The sequence below is a fragment of the Anticarsia gemmatalis genome, chromosome 16 (assembly GCF_050436995.1).
Source record: "Anticarsia gemmatalis isolate Benzon Research Colony breed Stoneville strain chromosome 16, ilAntGemm2 primary, whole genome shotgun sequence".
In the NCBI taxonomy this organism is placed as follows: domain Eukaryota; kingdom Metazoa; phylum Arthropoda; class Insecta; order Lepidoptera; family Erebidae; genus Anticarsia; species Anticarsia gemmatalis.
Window position 1 is genome coordinate 11,454,862 of NC_134760.1, and position 19,813 is coordinate 11,474,674.

The 19,813-nt window shown below is 36.1% G+C and overlaps 1 protein-coding gene across 2 annotated transcripts in view; it reads left to right on the forward strand.

The window, feature by feature from the left end:
* LOC142979635 (Ig-like and fibronectin type-III domain-containing protein 2) overlaps window positions 1-13,617 on the forward strand; it is a 183,523-nt gene extending 169,906 nt beyond the window's left edge. For both annotated transcript variants that reach the window (XM_076124683.1, XM_076124684.1), the window contains exons 20-30: window positions 824-929; window positions 2,537-2,677; window positions 3,127-3,305; window positions 6,478-6,645; window positions 8,438-8,561; window positions 8,907-9,108; window positions 9,526-9,698; window positions 10,082-10,257; window positions 10,948-11,031; window positions 11,342-11,545; window positions 11,749-13,617. In XM_076124683.1, the coding sequence (XP_075980798.1) occupies window positions 824-929; window positions 2,537-2,677; window positions 3,127-3,305; window positions 6,478-6,645; window positions 8,438-8,561; window positions 8,907-9,108; window positions 9,526-9,698; window positions 10,082-10,257; window positions 10,948-11,031; window positions 11,342-11,545 (1,557 nt within the window). In that variant the 3' untranslated portion in view covers window positions 11,749-13,617. The remainder of the gene's footprint in view (window positions 1-823; window positions 930-2,536; window positions 2,678-3,126; window positions 3,306-6,477; window positions 6,646-8,437; window positions 8,562-8,906; window positions 9,109-9,525; window positions 9,699-10,081; window positions 10,258-10,947; window positions 11,032-11,341; window positions 11,546-11,748) is intronic.
* The last annotated feature ends 6,196 nt before the right edge of the window (window positions 13,618-19,813 follow it).

Here is a 19,813-nt window from a genome sequence, read left to right on the forward strand (position 1 = left end):
TTAAGAATTCAATATATTTCTTATTTAAAAACGAAAATAAATCTAACGAAAAGAGCAACATCACGATTCAAAACATTGCTTAAATAAGTACATCGTCGTATGTAAAGTACATGAAATTCATTGAATCCAATATCTCTCGTCTCGGCTCTTACTCGTCGCAACCAATATTTAAATGCAAATTGCCTCTTTTGAACTGTTATAAGAAAATATATGAAAATAAAAAGCTCAAAGGAAAACAGAAAAGTAATGTAAAACTGCATTTTATTTGAGTTTGTGTTCAATAACGAGTGAGGAGAGTGAGTAAGGGATGTGTTGTCAGTTTCAAAGCGTTGACGGTATTACATTTTATATATTAGAACTGCTTTCGATAGTTGAATTAGAATAGCTATCTATAGTTGAATTCGAAAAAATCCTTTCAACAACTTTTTTGTCTCGTGAAGATAAGGTACAATTGTGTTTGCCTTTTCTATGGTATTTTAAGTCACTCGAGGCCATAAATTACTGAAAAAACGTACGTTATGCGTGGCTCAATTTGAGCAAGATCAAGAAATAATTAATGTATTTATATGTGCCACTAGTACAATATTTTACTTACCTATTCATACATTTTTGAGATTTTCTTTAATAACCACATCTAATATGTTTTCTCTTTTTCATTTCGCTAAGGAGTGAAAGAAAGAAAACGCTTTATAAACCTTTTATAACTTCATATATTTTTACGAATAAGAGGGTAATTTTATATGCAGATTTTGTTAAGACCAATCGGAGCTCTCGATTTTTTCCCTGCCATTAAAATCTAATTTTGTGTATTTTATTGATACAGCCGCCATCAGTAAACCCAGTGAATCTAGTCGTGGAAGGCTCCAGCATGACAATCCTTTGCATCGCCATGGGCACTCCCACACCCACAATCTCGCTTTATATTTCTGGTAAGTACCCATTTACTTAACAAAACTAAATATGCATCAACATAAGTATGTAAAATGTTTAAGCAGATTTCAGACCCTGATACGAATAACAACTCAAACAAATCACTTTATAAAACCTAAAAACTCGTTTATGTCCTTAGGTAAAGCCTTAACAGCGTTGGTAACGTAAAATTTGTTATTGATAAATCCAAACATAAACTAGAATTTAATAGAATATAAAATATATATTCATGTACACAAAATTCACATGTATGTATATTCAGACTATTTACTTGGCCAGCGTGATGACCGAAAGCCTAATTCCTTGTTATTTCGGGAGAAGATCTTGCCCCAGCAGTGGGACAGTAATAGATTAAATGAATTTTTATTTACATTATTACCAAACTGCAAAACACAAAACAATGTTGCGCGCTTAAATATTCGTATACTTATAAATACGTACCCTTAGCAGTTGACCGTAAAATTTGATGATGACAGAGTAAAGGCACGGAGGTCCTTCGAGGAGACCTTGACCTCTCTCCCTCTTGAGGCGACACGATCGGTTTCCGATACAACGTCGATTTATGTTTATTGCGAACATTCGTGTATATTGTGTCAAAACTATGTTCGGTTTTGATTAAATTGTATTCTGTGATCTACGTTTGTTAAATTCAAACTTAGATCACATTACATATTTAATATTTCGCTTGGAGAACTTTCGAATAATTACTGTAATAAGACTGTGACAGAGAATATTTGGATTTTCTGTGAGAAGGTCAATGTTATTCATATTTATGTAGACGGTGGAAATTCGACAGTTAATAAAAAAATGTCCTGAAATACTGTTTACGCAATGTAGATGGCAAGTGATACAAAAGCCTTTGTTTGAGAATCCATAGATGAATGGTTCTATTTTCCACCTTTATCTAAGTATTTTAAAAAATATTTAACCCGGAATATATTATCCTTATAAAAGCTTGCGATTTTCTTTTCCTTATGTATGCGCAGGGAGTGCCAAAATATTTAAAAATACCAATACCAACCCATCATTATAAGGACAGGTGTATAAGGAAACGTCACAAACATACAACACTAATCACGGGACCCATCCCAATATTTGTATGCGTAACAATTTACCGGACTCAATCACTTCGAACGGAAAAGAAATGTATTTTTAACACATTTCCTCATCCATTCTGCGTCGCGAGGGAATTTCAACATACAATTAATGAAAACGAAATAATTCGAAACCCAGAACAACCTGAAAAAATATTCGCGTGCGAATCGTACGTTGTCTAATTCCGTGGAAGAGAATGTCCAGTAGTTGACGTCTTTACGGTTCCGGACTGATCAATGTGATGATGGTGGAAATCAAACTAACATCGTCCTGCGGAGTGGTAAAGATGTGATGATTTGCTAAGCCCGATACGCGACATTTTTAATTTAAGCGCTTAATCGGCAGTACAAACTTATCAATATACAGTTTCGTAGGTGAAAGATGTAGTTCGATATAGGACATAATATAGATAGCTACGCCAACGACAGAAATATGTATCTTATCTTAAACATAACACTATTTTTTTTCACTATTTTCTTACAATAAAGTTACCCAATTTCTTCTCCACCAGGTCGCCTCGTCCGTCAAGAAGTAACCCGTCACATGGTGACAGTGATCCACAACGTCACCCGCGACATGGACCAGATCTCCTGCTACGCTGACAACGGCTACGGCACACCTATGCAGGCGTCCAGGAAGATTAACATCTCTCGTGAGTATCTATACAAAGTTCTACAACTTACCAAACTAGATTAGGCTTGGATCCCTTAGGTCCTATTTCAGCCTGTAAGTTAGAGAGCCTCCTGAGTATTCATTTGGACTAGTTAGGTTATCATATAATTTAGATTTAGGATTAGCAGGTTATAGGTTTATAAAACAAATAAATTATTTCCTTTGGATTGAAGCCAATATAGCCTGCTGTTGGTTTCAATTCTCAGTTCTATATTAAAAAATAACTAGGATCGTATTTTTTTTGTCTCAAATTGGATTTAAAAAAACGGTAATTACAGCGACAACAAGCTAAATTACTGCTTTATGAAACACAACACAATTTTCCGCAGAAAGGCATCCAAGATCTCATTTTTATATGCTTACATCGCATGCAAAAAACTCATATATGTTTTTAATATCTCTACGTAAACTCCTCTTTCTCCCCACCAGATGTACCAACAATCCAAGCATCTGGCATCACAATGGCAGCAGCGGGAGACGCCGTCATCCTTGAGTGCCGTGTGGAAGCTCTGCCCAAGCCTACTATTGCCTTCTGGAGAGACCCCAACGGCAGGACTCCAGTTATTGATGGACCTAACTACACTATACAGTTGTGGGCTGATCCTGAAGTAAGTAATGTTTTTTTTATCCCTTTACTGTCCCACTGCAGGACAAGGGTCTCCTCCCAAACGAGGGGGAGAGGCTAGGCCTTGAGTCTTACACGCTGGCCAAATGCGGGGGAGGTGCCTACTTAAACCACTCGGCTATCACTGCTTAACGTTTTATATGCTATTATTCAATTTCTTATTAATTGTGTGCACCAAATTTTTTTTCAAGACTTTAAAGTGCAATCAAAATGTAGCAAAACATTTTACACCCTTAGACTTATCGTAAAGTAATATAAATACTAGAGTTTATTTTCGTTAATATAGATTTAGGTCCTAAATATTTTATCTCATACTTCGATTAAGAACTAATAAAATAATACCATAATAATAAATCTTTTTACAACCCGATGTCCTAGGTCAATCACTTTTATTTTATTGTTTAATAAAAAAATATATATTATCTAAATACTAGCAACAAATAAAAGTGCGAAAGAAATTAAATAAGTAAGACTTAAACTTAGTCATTTATAATGTGCCTAATTTAGGACGAATGAATTTAACAAATTACTGTCCCACTGCTAGGCAAAAGTCCTCCTCCCATAATGAGAGAGGGGTTAGGCCTCAAGTCAAATACACTGGCAAAATACAAGCTGGGGACTAATTTATCGCAAAGTTATTGTCAAATGGTACTGTTCAATTATTCAGTTTACCGATAGTGTTACAAACTGTATATATAGTATAGTATATAGTCCTCTTCACCGTACTCGATGATAGCGATCCGGACTATGTTTGATACCTAATAATATAAAATGTAGAGTTTGTTTGAACGCGCTAATCTCAGGAACTGCCGTTGCGAATTGAAGAAATGTTTACGGTTGGATAGCCTGTTTATTGAGGAAGGCTAAGGCTATAATAGCATTACGCTACAAACATAAATAGCGGAAAAGCAACAAATATGTTTCAAAAACGGGAAAAATTATGACCCGTTCTCGCTTAAGTGACGCAAGCGAAGTTGCGCGGTTCAGCTAGTTAGCCAGTTAAACAAAACGAATAAACGAGCGTAGAGTCGAGAAACGGACTGTAAATCATAAATTTAAAATCGTTCTGTGTGGCTTTTGCTACATAAAACATAACACAAACTGTAGTTTAAACTTCTAAGAAAATGTACTCCATATCATGTTAACCTTCCGAGAATTCATAGCGAACTTTATACCTTACTTAGAAACCCACGCGGCTCCACTCGCGTACAAAGTTTCACCCCTATTTCATTAAGGGTAGATTAAAAAAAAACTGGCTTATATTCAGTCAGTTCAGTCTGGGGTTTGGATCCTAGGTCTAATCAAAAAACTGTTTCTGGGTGTTGCTGTTCAGAATTTCTCAGTAATTGCACGGAGTTAGGAAGTTGAGGTTGTAGATTTCCGTGTGTCGGAGAGCACGTAAAACCGTCGGTCCCGCGTCTGACCTCTCACTGGTTGTATATCTGTTCCATCAGACTATAAGAATGCTGGATAAAAGAGTGTATGTATACTTGGACTTAGACACTATAAACAAAGTCCTGCACAGTTAACCAGTTGGGTTACCCCCGGTTTCTGAGTACATTTATCGGTAGTTTATCTATTTAATTGCGTTTAAACTCTTATAAAAAACGCTATTGAATAGATAAACTACCGATAAATGTACTCAGAAACGGGGGGCTAGGAAGACACTTAACGCACAACGGTTTGGACGTAAAAGCAAAACAGACATACAGAATTTCGCATGTAGGATATTAGTTTAAATAATACAACAATACAAAATACAAGTTCTAAGAATAACAATCCACTTGTAAATGTTTGTAACAACTGTAATATTAATATTAATTACTTTTGTGAATACTCGTTGTGAATAACATTAATTTCTTGCTTTGTTTCACAAAACATGTGATTGTTACTTGATTATGAAAGTAATTAGTTAGGAATAAACAAATATGTGGAAACGTTTGTTTACTTGGCCTTATGTTGTCTGTTGTTTTTTTAAACCCACGTTTGTTGTGTACGTCAGAAATATATGAAATAAACTATATATTCTTATAAAATTAGATAAAAATATTTGTTATCGGAAAACTTACATCCCATGTGTTAGTTATCTAAATAACTAGTTGTGTTAGTTCTTATAAAGGTATATTGTTAGCCCTATCACTTCATGTTACAGTAGAAAGAATCTTAGCTGTGGCGTTGATATGACTTTGACCAAAGCTAACTTGAGCTCGATGAGGTTCGATCCTTGGGTCAAGTGAATATATTTAGGGAAACTTCAAATTATCATGCTAGACATATTCATTCCATATAAACAGATTATAGGTATAAGTTAAAAAACCTTTTAAATAAAAATGCGTATTCATCACATAATGTGGTCATAAAGCTATAAAGATGTCTTCAAAATAATTTCAATATAGATAGATGACAAAATATTTAAGTTATTAATATACCACGACGCCGACGTTTGGCAACGTTTCGACAGATCCATTCATTATGTTTGAAACATCCATACATATTTATAAGGTTGATACAGTTAATTTTGTACATAAATATTTAATACTATGCAAATATGTATTTATTATCTTCAACTGTCACTTTTTGTTGGTGACGAAATATTCTGTTTCCGCCAAAAGAAATCTTGATGATTTAATTACCCAAAAAATATACTTTTTGTAACTTCACACCGGTTTTACCCAAAGATATACGCAAAGGTTTATAACTATATAACTAATACATAGATATATGTATACACATATAAAATATCACACCCTTTAAACCCGAAGGTGAAGGCAGAGGTGTATTTCATTTCACCACAATCTTAGACAACTGTTATAGAGGGCAGGCTATTGTCATTAAACTGCGAACAATTAATGAAAGTTTTCAGACATAAGAAAAAAAACTCATAGCACCCGGTATGACCCGCGAATCAAACCAGAGATGGTGATTATCAGTCGCATAAACTACCGCTAGGATTACAATCTTCGTTTTAGATAAACAGCCTACGAAACGGACTCATGCCCGGTTTCTCAGTACATTTAGCAGTAATTTATCTATTCAATCGCATTTTTTTTAATGAGTTTAAACGCTATTGAATAGATAAACTACCGCCAAATGTACCTCAGAAACCGAGGGTTAATAGTCATAAACAAAGCTAATTTGTTTCTCTTCTTTCACAGGAACAAACCAAATACACAATGCGGTTGATAATAAAGAAGATAACAGAAGCAGACGAGGGAGATTACTTCTGTCACGCGGAGAACGCGTTTGGCAAGACATTGCGACCGGTGTCGGTCAGACTAAGACCTACTACACCACATCATAATGTCACTGAGTGCTGTACACAGGTAAAGTTTACAGTTTGTTGTTCAGCAAACTTTTTTTAGCGTTATTGTTAGTACATAGTATATTAGAATTTTTGGTGCAGTTTTATACTAGCACCCAGATGACCCCGCGGCTCCGCGCACCTACAAATGTGCTTGAGATATTTCGTTTAGTTTCATCTTCGATTTCAAGCAGGAGATTTTTTGAAAAACAGAAGAAGCCAATTTTTTTCCTGGGTATTCAGCTTTTTTGTTTAAAACAGGCTTTTAGACTTTTGCAATTATAATGAAAATATGCAATGAATCCACTCTGGCGCTGCAATGTTTACTGCTCCACGTTAGCTTATGCCGAGCCTTTATAAAACCTACATTTTATCATATACCTATTTCAGTACAGTTACCTAGCTAAAGAAGAATTGTAGTTTTCTTGCTACAAGGAGTCGTAAACATAGACTTAGACATTCAACTATATTAGAACTAATCCAATGTATTCATATAGTATTAAACTTTAGATAAAACATTTTGTTTGAATATATTTTGAACCTTTTCTCCATCCAATCAAATTCAAATAAGTTATTCATTAAGGTCACAAAGACAAATCAAAGTTTATAGTAACTTCTAACTAAGTAAATATTGCAGACTAATATATTTAAAAAATGTCTGCTTTTTTATAAATTTGAAAGCCATGAGAGTATAAAGCCCTATTGTCTATTTAGGTCACAAAACAATAGCTCTTTCATAGATATACTTAGTCTATTGTTCGAATTTATATCTAACCCATTTCTATTCCACCTTCATTATGGACATAAAAGAAAATGAAATCTTTTCAAATATTTAACTAAGTGCTTTACGTTCGATTACTTTTACATTTTGTTACTTAATGAGGTTCTTAATTAGTAAATCTTGATGCGCATGCTACATTGCGTAGCTTTATGTAATTTTCTTAGTATATTTTATTTAAGTTAAACAAACCGCCATTGTTTTAATATTCAACTAGGGCCAATAAAAAGGAGAAACCAAATTCTAAAATTCTATTCTTAAATGTAATACATCTTAATACAAATCAAATGTCCCTATAACAATGCAGTATATGCAAATACTCAATTTTACAACAGTCCTTCGCAATCTAAGACGTATAAATTTGAATTACAGATATTTTTAGGCTTTATGAAAGAAGAGCATTAAAATATCTACTATCTCCCTTCGAGATACTATACTCACTGCTCAAATAAACATAAGTATAAATTATGTTAATTCCATGTTCCCAAGAAACTAATCCACCTTGTTACCTCAAAGGCTAAATTTAGAGGGCGGGCTTGTCATCGGAAATAGATCTGGTTACTGATACCTCTAAATATAACACTTGTGACGTAATGTCGGCACATCACGTCACAAGTGTTACAGAGGTCGGCACCTCTGTCAACATTTCAGAGGAATAACTATTGTGATCATAATAATATGTACCGATAGTGAGGTGTGAGGACTTGCGTTGTCGTAAATTTATATTGAAATTATTGTATCTACTATTTGTTGTATTTTATCTTTCTTTGTTAAATGATATTGAGAAGATGAAAACTCTCTATTTTACTCTGTTTCTGGCTGTTTGTCCTATATGGTAGAGTCAGTTCCTCCTATATGTTCTCTTTTCTTTGACCTATCTCTGGCGTCGTTTTTGGAAACGATGGAAAAAATAGTTTTAGATAAAAATTTACTCATGGAAACTGTTAGCCTTTTTGTTACTTCATTCAAACTTAGCCTCTATTGCACCGTTGTTATGCTAAGATTCAATATTTCAATGTCGATTTTGTTTATTTAGATGAATGTATCATCATCATGCATCGACGCGTGCAGCTTCCACCTGGACATGGACAACATCATGGACAGGCCGGAGTGCATGAACGACTTCGACAAACTTATGAAGTGCGCTGCCGATGGTTCCGGTAAGAAACACACTTGTCTGGGAGTTTTTAAGAAATTAATAACTGGTTAGCCTATCTAAATTTCCAAAAAAAAAAACCAAAACGACTCAATATTTTATGACATTTGAAAGCCAAAGAAGGTACCATGATAGAATTTTCTTCGCACCTTCAGATTTATTATGATGTCATTTATTTTCTTCTATACTAAATTATGCTTTGTTCCCATCACATTTAATTATTGTATTTTTACACGGGTTTATATTCTATGACCATCTTACAAGCAGCTAAACCACTTGACTTTGATATTAGCAACCAAGAAAAAAACGCAAATAAGAATCAAAACTTACGTGAAACTATGTTATCCAGACCATCGCAGTTGCTGCGCTTCATGGGGAGTTCCGCGAAACTGCCTGGAGCTGTGCCGCGGCGGCTCAGTCTCCAGGACGTGTGCTCTGCAGCACGCGAGGAGAGCGCTCGCCTGCTTCCGGGACTCCGGCGCGAGGTTGCCTGGACCCCCCAGGAACCTGAAGGCACATGTTGCACCTACACCTAACTCTGTATTACTCAGGTTTGTACTTGAAATTGAGTGTGATTCTATTATAAAGACGTTTTACTCCTGCTCCCTTGTTTAATACTGGTTTCGTTACTATTTATTAAGATTTAAACCTCAATCTTCGATTCGGGCTTATAGATAGTCTGAAGCTATTCTTGTCTAAGCTAGCCCTTAGAAACCTAAAAAACGATAAATCGGACTGAATACAGTCTGCTTGCTTAGAATATCCAGTGAAATTACTAGTTGACAAAAGCATTTGAGTGGTTCGTTCGGTACAAAAGTATTCCAAGCAATTTTAAAGATTTCTTCAGCCATCTACACTGACTCTCCCTTGACTGTTAACTCTTAATCTTTTGTCTACTTCCACAAAACTAAGAAATAAAACAAGTACTTACCACAATTTCCATATAACATCGTATCTCATCTTCTTAGTTGGGAAGCGCCAATGAAGAACCCGCAGACAGTGTACCTGTACCGCGTGTTCTGGCGCGCGTACGGCGCCAAAGTGCCGGAGAAGCTGGACACCAGCGAGACGAGCGTCGTGCTCACCGGTCTGCAGGATGACGTGCGCTATGAGTGCGTCGTCAAGGCGGCTAATGATGTTGGTGAGTACCAAGATTTAGTGTTGTAATAACTTTTTAAGATATGTTCATTTTTTTGTGACTGAAGACAACAGAATTAAAAGTTTTGAGAAATGTTATCAAGCAATGACTGATCGACCTAAACCTAGTTAGGCCATTGCAAAATGAAAAACAAAGATCGACAAATGAAGCTACTCTTAAAAAGACAGCGGAATTAATTTTTAAAATTCTGTCGAACTGAGAACCTCCCCCTTGTTTTTAGTCAGTTATTAATAAGAAGACCAACCATAAATTTCTAATGAAATTGACGCCAAATTGACCAGTGCTTCAACTCAGACTTGTCTAAAAGACCAGCTCTACATTTAGGTACTGTCTTCATGGTCGTTAACCATGTATCTGTTCCACAGGCACATCATCCCTGAGCGCGCCGATAATGTTCACGACGCAGGGCCAGGAGGTGGCAGGCGCGGCGGCGGCACCAGTTCGCGGTGGTGGCGCGGCCTCGGCTGTGGGCGTGGCCGTCGCCGCCGTGCTCGTCGCCGCCATCCTACTGGCCGCCACGTTCTATTACCGCTACAGGAAGGTACGTCGGAATATTTAGATGTACCACCAAACTACTTGATCACAAGTTGCCGTAGTATAGTACATACGCAGACTTACCGCTGAGGGCACTTCGTGGACTGGTCTACCAGTCAGGCGATTTGAGCACATAAGCTCTTGCCGTCTCGCCCTGAATTTCTTTCCAAGCGGACCTAAAAGTATATAGTGTCATTGCTTTTCCTATATTCTATTAATAACTTGAACTTCTTACTAAAGACCATTCATCCTACTCCAAACAGCTTCTGAAAAGCAGCAAAAAATAAAAATCACGTAACTCGACATCCATATCGTGGGTCCATGTCGACCGAATTGACATTTCCGACGCCAACACATCTTGCTTTTGAAAGGATTCTTAGAAATTCTATATCAAGCCTTATCAAAAATAGAATAACTATATTTAAACATGGACCTTTCCTAAAACTGTCGCGTAACAAATTTTCCTAGTATTATGTCCTTTTACCTGTGTAAATTCTAGCATTATGCCCACAACTTCGCCCTCATGGAAAGATTTCCTGGGAAAATGATGTCTTTGATAAATGTGTAAGCTTATATAAACTAGCCGTGTGCCAAATTCCATTACCATCCCTTCAGTAGTTTTGGAGTGAAAGAGTAACAGACATACTTAAACAAATTTTCTATTGACGTGTTCTAACAAGTGTTATTTGTTTTTCAGAATCTTAGGCTTAAGGCACAAGGAGGTGTAGCATTTGAAAACCCGAGCTACCTCAGGGAGCCAAACCCTGACACTATTGTAAATGTAAGTTATTTTTATCTACCACATCAAAAGTTTTAAATCTCCTTAACTGTTACTTTACTGGCAAGAATATTTTTCATCTCTGAAAATAAATAGAGCTATTTGAACTGCTCCCAAATACATAATGATGTACTTAACGAACGAATATAAGTAGACTTTATTATTCAATGTTTTCAAAATTAACCAGCCTTTGGAAGCTTTACACTCACACATCAACAGACCTTTAAAAAACCTTTCTTCAATCAGTCTCATACTCCTCAAATAGATAAAACCTTACCCAAACAAATTTTTTCAACCAAACCTTCTCTCTCAGGGTTCAGTACCGAACGGCACAGCGAACGGGAACGGCATAACAAACGGCCTAGCGAACGGCGTGTCGAACAGCGCAGCATGGCGCCAGGAGACGCTGAACAACCCCAGCACCACCACGCCTGCCGCCAGGGAGGTGGACCCCACGCTGTATGAGGAACTGAAGTTAGGACAGGACGGAGCCGGCTTCAAGAGACTGAAGCCATAGGTAAACAAAATTAATTTAATTGCTATATAGAAGCAAGTAGCTTAGTTTAGGTTAAAGGAAAGACAGCTCAGGCAGGTCTTCTTGCAGACATCTAATCGGGAAGCTACATCAGAGACCAAAAGGAATATCACTTCTGAAATCATAACACGAATAATACATTGATTTATGTTATTCCACAACTAATTGTACTATTCTTGTTTTAGCCCGCGGCAGCGCGCCGCTCCCCGCTCCGCTCGCCGCGACTGTCGTCGCCGCGGGTGGCGCCGCGCTACTGAGCGCTCGCGGCCCGCGCTTCACTCACTCGACTATCGCTCTCTCGCTCCCACAACCAAACATTCCCGGACACAGCACGAGACAACACGACAACTGTCACCACCGTCACGTGACTCCGTGCTACAATGAGTTACCGTTATTTTTAAAAGTTCAGTGAAATGTTTTGAACATGGGACGAGTGACGATCTAAAATGGAACATTGAACTGTAGTGTTTGAATCAGTTAGTACCGGCAGCGGAGTGTAGATAATAAAATATAAATAAAAAAAGTAATTATATTTTCAGTATCGTACTTGTTGTGATTTTAACCAAAAAGAGAAGACCTCATACTTCTTGTCATTTCATGTAAATATTTATGGCGGCCGACGGACGGTGATGGAATCTGAAACGCTACATTTTGAATTACGTTAGACTTTACCTTGGAATATCAGTCAATTTGATGATCAAATCACCAAATGTAGCTGTATTTTGTATAGAAAGGATTCTGTTCCGTTCGTTGGTTGATGATAATGAAGGAATTTCTTTTACGCTTGTATAAACAACAAAACAATGCAGAACTAACAAAAAACTAAACACAAAAACTAATGTTTTTGTTTGTATAAAAGTTTGCCGTGGACATTCGGCCTGTAATTCCGGCCCAAAATTGTATAAATAAACAAATGAGCGTAAAAGAATTCCTACAATAAAGAAGTTCTATATAGATCACTAGCTTCAGGAATGAAGACAGAATTAGGTCATTCTATGAACAAAAATGTGCCTTCGAATGTATGAAGTAAGTAGTGATAGATTAGTTGTTCGGCCTGTAAATTGTATCTAGTGTAAATATGTGTACACAACATTCTGTAGTACAGTGGGGAAACTTAGAATCCTAATTTGATGTAAAATCAACGAACTGAAATTATAAAGTGGGACGAAATTGGAATAGGGACGAATCCGGAATATGGGAATAGTTGAGAATATGAACCGAGTTCTCAAATGAAATTCAACGAATGTTCTTCTTTAAATTGATAATTAAAAAGGGGTAAGGCGATAAATAAGTATTTCTCTGTAAATGGGGCGAGTTTTATAAATAAGGCTTAAAACATATTTTTCAGTTCGTAGATTTTACGTTAGATACAGACTAACAATTAACAATCAGGCAAATAATTATTGTTATGTATATTTTGAAGAATTGTCTGAAATTCCCCGTTTGTATATAAAGTAGTTTTGATGAAGATTCTGAAAATATTTAAACAATACAATAGTTAGGGTATTTTGATAAAATGTTGCATTCCAAGTCTTTTAGACTAGTTTGGGAACTAGCTCTATCATATCAGTTGAGTATGTTTTTAATAAAAAATAAAAGACATCTGTATTTATTGAATAGTTTTTTCTAAAAATTATTCTCAATATTCTTCGTGACCTAATTTCCAGTGTTTCTTATAGTAAATCACACTATGTACGTTTTTTTATTTAAATTGATCTCATTGGACCATTCCATACATTCGTCAACTCATTGGTTAAAAAACCGAATTTTGTATCCTAAAACTTTTATTTTAATATAGAGTAAAACAATTATTCGAATGTCATATCGAAAAAAAATAAGCAATATTTTAAAATCATTAAAAAGTGTTTTTAAAATGTTTTCCTTAAGGCCTAAATTGTTTAAAATATTGAAACATAGTGTGAGTTTGTCTTTTGCTCAGACGATGTGATGAATAGTTTTATTTAGAACTTCTTATCATACTAATTGTATAATTTAGATGAACAAACGGATGTGATTAGATTTGTAAATAATATTAATAAAAAATGACAAATATATTTTTTGAAGTTTTCTTTTCATATACCCTTGATTTTTTTTAAAAGAACAGCTAAGCCAAAGTATAGTCCAATTTTGGAATCGGCGCTTAAAAAAGACCTAACCCTAATACTTTTAAATTTGCCTATGAGACAGTTAACGCAACTAATATAATTTTCTACATCGAAATTGGCTTTATAGTAAGTAAATACCCTTCTGTAATTGTACCAATATTTGTATTTACTACCAATACTAGATCGATTCCCAGTTTGTCCCAAGAGACTTAGAAATGTGCTCGGTAACAGACAGTTATTGACGTCACTATGTCAATAATACGCTCTACAAAGGTTACTAGCTCTAGTACATCTACTGTCTCGATGACAATAAGTAATAGATATTCAATCCATTACTGTCCCACTGATCGACACGGTGCCGTGCTAGATGAAGCAGATGTTAGGCCAGATCTTTTGGCCACTATAGCGCACTTATATATTAACTAGCTGACCCGCGCAGCTCCGCCTACGCTTTCTTGTTTTTAATTACCTTCACCTTTTACACCTTCTCTGGACTTCTACAAATAATTTAAGACAGTTGGTAGATTTTCCTCTCATGAAGGCAACTCTTGGTAGTTTTTCCTCTCAAGAAGACGTCTCTTGGTAGTTTTTCCTCACATGAAGACGTGATGAAGACGTCTCATGGTAGTTTTTCCTCTCATGAAGACGTCTCTTGGTAGTTTTTCCTCTCATAAATAAGTCTCTTGGTAGTTTTTCCTCTCATGAAGACGTCTCTTGGTAGTTTTTCCTCTCATGAACACGTCTGTTGGTAGTTTTTCCTCACACGAAGACGTCTCTTGGTAGTTTTTCCTCTCATGAAGATGTCTCTTGGTAGTTTTTCCTCTCAAGAACACGTCTCTTGGTAGTTTTTCCTCTCATGAAGAAGTCTCTTGGTAGTTTTTCCTCTCATGAAGAAGTCTCTTGGTAGTTTTTCCTCACATGAAGACATGTCTTGGTAGTTTTTCCTCTCAAGAACACGTCTCTTGGTAGTTTTTCCTCTCATGAAGACGTGATGAAGAAGTCTCTTGGTAGTTTTTCCTCTCATGAGGACGTCTCATGATAGTTTTTCCTCTCATGAAGACGTCTCTTGGTAGTTTTTCCTCTCATGAAGACGTCTCTTGGTAATTTGTTCTCTCATGAACACGTCTGTTGGTAGTTTTTCCTCACATGAAGACGTCTCTTGGTAGTTTTTCCTCTCATAAATAAGTCTCTTGGTAGTTTTTCCTCTCATGAAGACGTCTCTTGGTAGTTTTTCCTCTCATGAACACGTCTGTTGGTAGTTTTTCCTCACATGAAGACGTCTCTTGGTAGTTTTTCCTCTCATGCACACGTTCTTGGTAGTTTTTCCTCTCAAGAACACGTCTCTTGGTAGTTTTTCCTCTCATGAAGATGTCTCTTGGTAGTTTTTCCTCTCAAGAACACGTCTCATGGTAGTTTTTCCTCTCATGAAGACGTCTCTTGGTAGTTTTTCCTCTCATGAAGACGTCTCATGGTAGTTTTTCCTCTCATGAAGACGTCTCTTGGTAGTTTTTCCTCTCACGATGACGTGATGAAAACGTCTCATGGTAGTTTTTCCTCTCATGAAGACGTCTCATGGTAGTTTTTCCTCACATGAAGACGTCTCTTGGTAGTTTTTCATCTCATGAAGACGTCTCTTGGTAGTTTTTCCTCTCATGAAGACGTCTCTTGGTAGTTTTTCCTCTCATGAAGACGTCTCTTGGTAGTTTTTCCTCTCATGAAGACGTCTCTTGGTACTTTTTCCTCTCAAGAAGACGTCTCTTGGTAGTTTTTCCTCACTTGAAGTCGTCTCATGGTAGTTTTTCCTCTCACGAAGACGTGACGAAAACGTCTCATGGTAGTTTTTCCTCACTTGAAGACGTCTCTTGGTAGTTTTTCCTCACTTGAAGACGTCTCTTGGTAGTTTTTCAACTCATGAAGACGTCTCGTGGTAGTTTTTCCTCACTTGAAGACGTGATGACGACGTATCTTGGTAGTTTTTCCTCACATAATAGTGTGAATAGTGACTTGACTGTCTCTGTGGCGCAGTGGTTTAGGTCAACACGCCAACACCACTGCATCGAGAGGCCTTGGGTTCCCACACGGGACAATTATTTAGGCGTTCCACAAATAGTTGTTTCAGATCCGGTTGTACTTGGTGTCCGTTGTTCGTATGTTTGTAAAAAGCCCCGCGACACAAGAGCTAGTGCGGGAGTTGTCTTTTAAAAATGAGTTGAGATGAGAAAGAACAAACACTTTATTTTTTTTCACAAATCACCGCTGAAAAAGTGGGTGAATGTTTCAAAGCGAGCAGAGTCACGAGGTTAGCTAGTTTGTCAATAAATGCCAAATGCCTGCTACATGTCTATCATAGCCGAGTTAAACGAATAGTGAGGATGTATTTGCGATCATTTGCCTGCGGGCGGTAATGAGATACAACCCGTCCAACTGTCGAGCTGCCGGCTGACGAGAATTAGATCCACGTCTATGAAATTACTATGACGGGCTTGTATTACATTATCTAAATGTGTAGCTAATTGAATAGAGCAATAGTGTGATGCGCTAATATTAGATGAAGATGGAAATTATGTCAGAAACTGAACATCAGAGTAATTCAAAGATAGTTCTTGAAGATTCCTCTAACTGCATTTATTGAGTGTAATGAGAGTTAGGCAAATTTTGTAAAGCCTTGATTGATAAAAAAAAGCCTAACTCGCTCTGACTATATATCCTATTTGAACAAAAAAATATATGTATAGTAAAAAGTCTCAAGATACAAAGCAATGAATTCATCATTACGTAGAAAAAATCGAGCCAGAACGAAGAACTACACTCAAACTGTTTAACATATCCATATACTTTCTTCATTAAACCTCACTGGCTTTTCTAAACTGTTAGACACACAAACAAACTAACGTAGATCTTAAACAAACAATCCGTCCATTTACTTCTAAACCATGCTCGTTTCACGTCCAATGTGTTTCGCTAGATATTCCCCATTACACGGTCAATTAAAGCCTGCCCGAGACGTGCATCCTACCAAGCCCACAATGGGCTCAATAGCAAATTGCTCAAAGCGAAAGCACCACAATTCGTGAACCTTTGTCTTGTTAAATGCAGACAACTGGTTAAATATAGCCTATAGAATCTGTTTTAAACTTTATGTTTAAGTTGGCCAGCTTTTGCCGAGTTTCTGCTAAAATTTATTCAATATTTTGAAGACGAAAAGCCCTTTAAAGATGGAGAAAGCAAATAGCAACGTAATCTTTATTGAAACGGAAAACAATGGCCTCTATTCAGCGTTCACTCGGTTTATAATGCATCTCGTACGAAATTGTTATTGCTAACCATTGTGGTTTTGTAAATTCTGTTTTCAGACCTTCACATGGAAAATGCTTTAACATTCAAAACTTCCATGTTTACTACTCCGATCACTCTCTATACGCACGACCTTTAGACCAATACCAATTAATTCCAAAGTATTTAGTAACTAATATGACTAAATGTCATAAACCCGAATCTTGCTACAAACACATAGTACTATACTATATGGATCTAAGTAACCTACAAACAAGATCTCGACCTAGTAACAAGTCTAGGGTAATATTCTATAAAATAAAATACAAAACTTCATCTTTAGATAATAAATAAGTCCTGAACTAAGCGGCTCAGTAACCACAGGCTTAAGTATTCCAACCTTTTGTCGAGGAGCGCTTTGACCATCCTATCTCATAATAACAGCAAACTATGGACTTCGTTACATTGTATCAAAATCTACGCTTAGAAGTTAGACTACCTATGTTCAAATTCTGAATTCTGTCTTGAAGATTCGAACTGTTTATTTGCCTGTTTTTACAGTTTTGAAATTAAATTTACCAGCGCCTGTGCCTAACAACGTTCTCAAATGCTGTTATGAATGTACTATTTTGGAAACACAATAACAAAACTACACATTAAATCGTATTTATGTAACAAAAATACAGGTACATTTCTGAAATCAAACTAATTATATGGCTAAAATACTTGAACACTACGACTAGGTTAAACATAGGTAAGATATTTTAGGTAGAAAATCTATTTAATTGAGTACAAGTATATGTAAAAAATAAAAAGAACCTTTTCAGCCTTTAGGGAAATACCAACATAATTTAAAAACAAAATCTTTGCAGTTTTATTCAAATATTTGCTGCGTTAGTTGGAGGCGCATTTTTGCGGGTAGTCCCGTAGTCCCACGCTAGCAATCTTTACAAGGAGTGAGGTCAGGTGGACGCTGCGACCTCACCGAATACATTAATGCAGAGGTTCCCAAACTATTTTCATCTAACGCCCACTTTCAAAATCAGTTATTTTGTAGCGCCCCCATTTATTTTTCACCTTATAAACCTCAATAACGTATGTATTAGTTTCGCCTGGAGATTAATTAAACCTATCTTCTAAACAAGACTTTTTTTTACCAGAGAGATAGATTAGGTACCTACATTAATAATCGTGCGTTCGGTTTGTGTCTTCGGAGGTGGGGACCTCACTTGCGACACTTGAAGATACGAATATTCTTCAGTGTTTGATACCTAACTAAATATCTTAATTAAGATATAAATAGCGTTGTGAACGTTTATATTCATACAACAAAATAGGATAAAAATGTGAACTAAAAATGGATATTGTGTACTTGTGTAGTAGGAGAATTTTAATTTAAATTAATTTTAAAATAAAAAGTAACTGAAGTTTCATATCGCCCCGTAAATCACTTCAGCGCCCCTCATTTTTTTCTGAGCCCCTCACCGCCCCCCTCTAGATCTACATCGCCCACAAGGGGGCGTTATCGCCCACTTTGGGAAAGACTGCATTAATGTCAGCGAAAAATACAATATCTTGGAACAGAAAAGGTTTAGAGTAGACTTTTGTAAACGTAGGTAGGTATTTTTTATTTTCTAAATATTTCTTCGACTTTTTCCCCGACCTAATGCTTCTGATAGGCAGATTTTATATAAAGGAGCCGACTTATTATCATTATCCGAACATCAGAACGCAAAGTTTCGTGAGAATCCGTTCAGTGGCATAGCCGTAAAATCAATAATTATACAAACGGATTTTTTGTAACATATGGTAACTAAGAAGTTAGTAAGCATACTAAGCATGCACTAATTACCGATACTATTATACTCCCAATTTTGACAGTATTTCAGTATGTAAGGACTATTCCATATAAAATATAAAAACTTTATATGCCTTTCTAGTTATAACTTCAAAAAATTAAGTCTATTTCTACTCCATAGTATCTTATATATTCTTAAATACATACCCTTTAGTCTAAAATGCCAAGTGGTGTGTCCCCGGCGGCTGAACGAATGTAAAACACGTGTAAACTCACTGAAGGATATAAACGTCCACTTACTACGACACCACACTATTTTTACTAGTCAATATGCAATAAACATTTGACAAAATATACAACGTATTATTACAGTTGATATTATAACGCAACGGGCCTTAAACGCGATTGAAAATTAAAAGGTTACGACACCTTATTTGTTTATCTAACGTTTCGATCAAATTGTATCGACTGTGGTCACGGGCTGACTGATGTGGCTGTCAAATGTATCCTTATGGTGCGAGTTTCTACGCCTACCCTCACTTGGTCTTGATTAAGTTTATATTGTTCGAAATTGTTGATTTGTTCTTACATAATTATGATTGTCATATGTGTATGTATGTATTACCTATAAAGTAGATTTAGGATACCGTAGATGGGTTATTACCGTTGGCTAGCATGCAAAACCACTAAATTGTATCCTTTATTCTCATTTACACCGATATAACTTTACTCACAATACATTATAAATATATACCTACTTGATAAATTTCAATACAAAAATATATATTTAATTCCTAATTATAATGTTATTAACACAATAAAGATGAACAGTGGCCCGTCCTTGAACACTGAGGAAACAGAATCCCGTATTAATAATGTATTCACCTTGTCTTCGGGTTGTTTAGTAAAGGTAACCCCCCGAGTGTTACATTGTACTTGATCGTAGGAACAACTTCACTACTAAGATAATATGAGATATTATATCTATGATGTAATATTATAGGGTTCAATTCATTTATACATCACTTATCTAATATTTCCTTTACATTATTTTAAGTAGATGTATAAAATAAA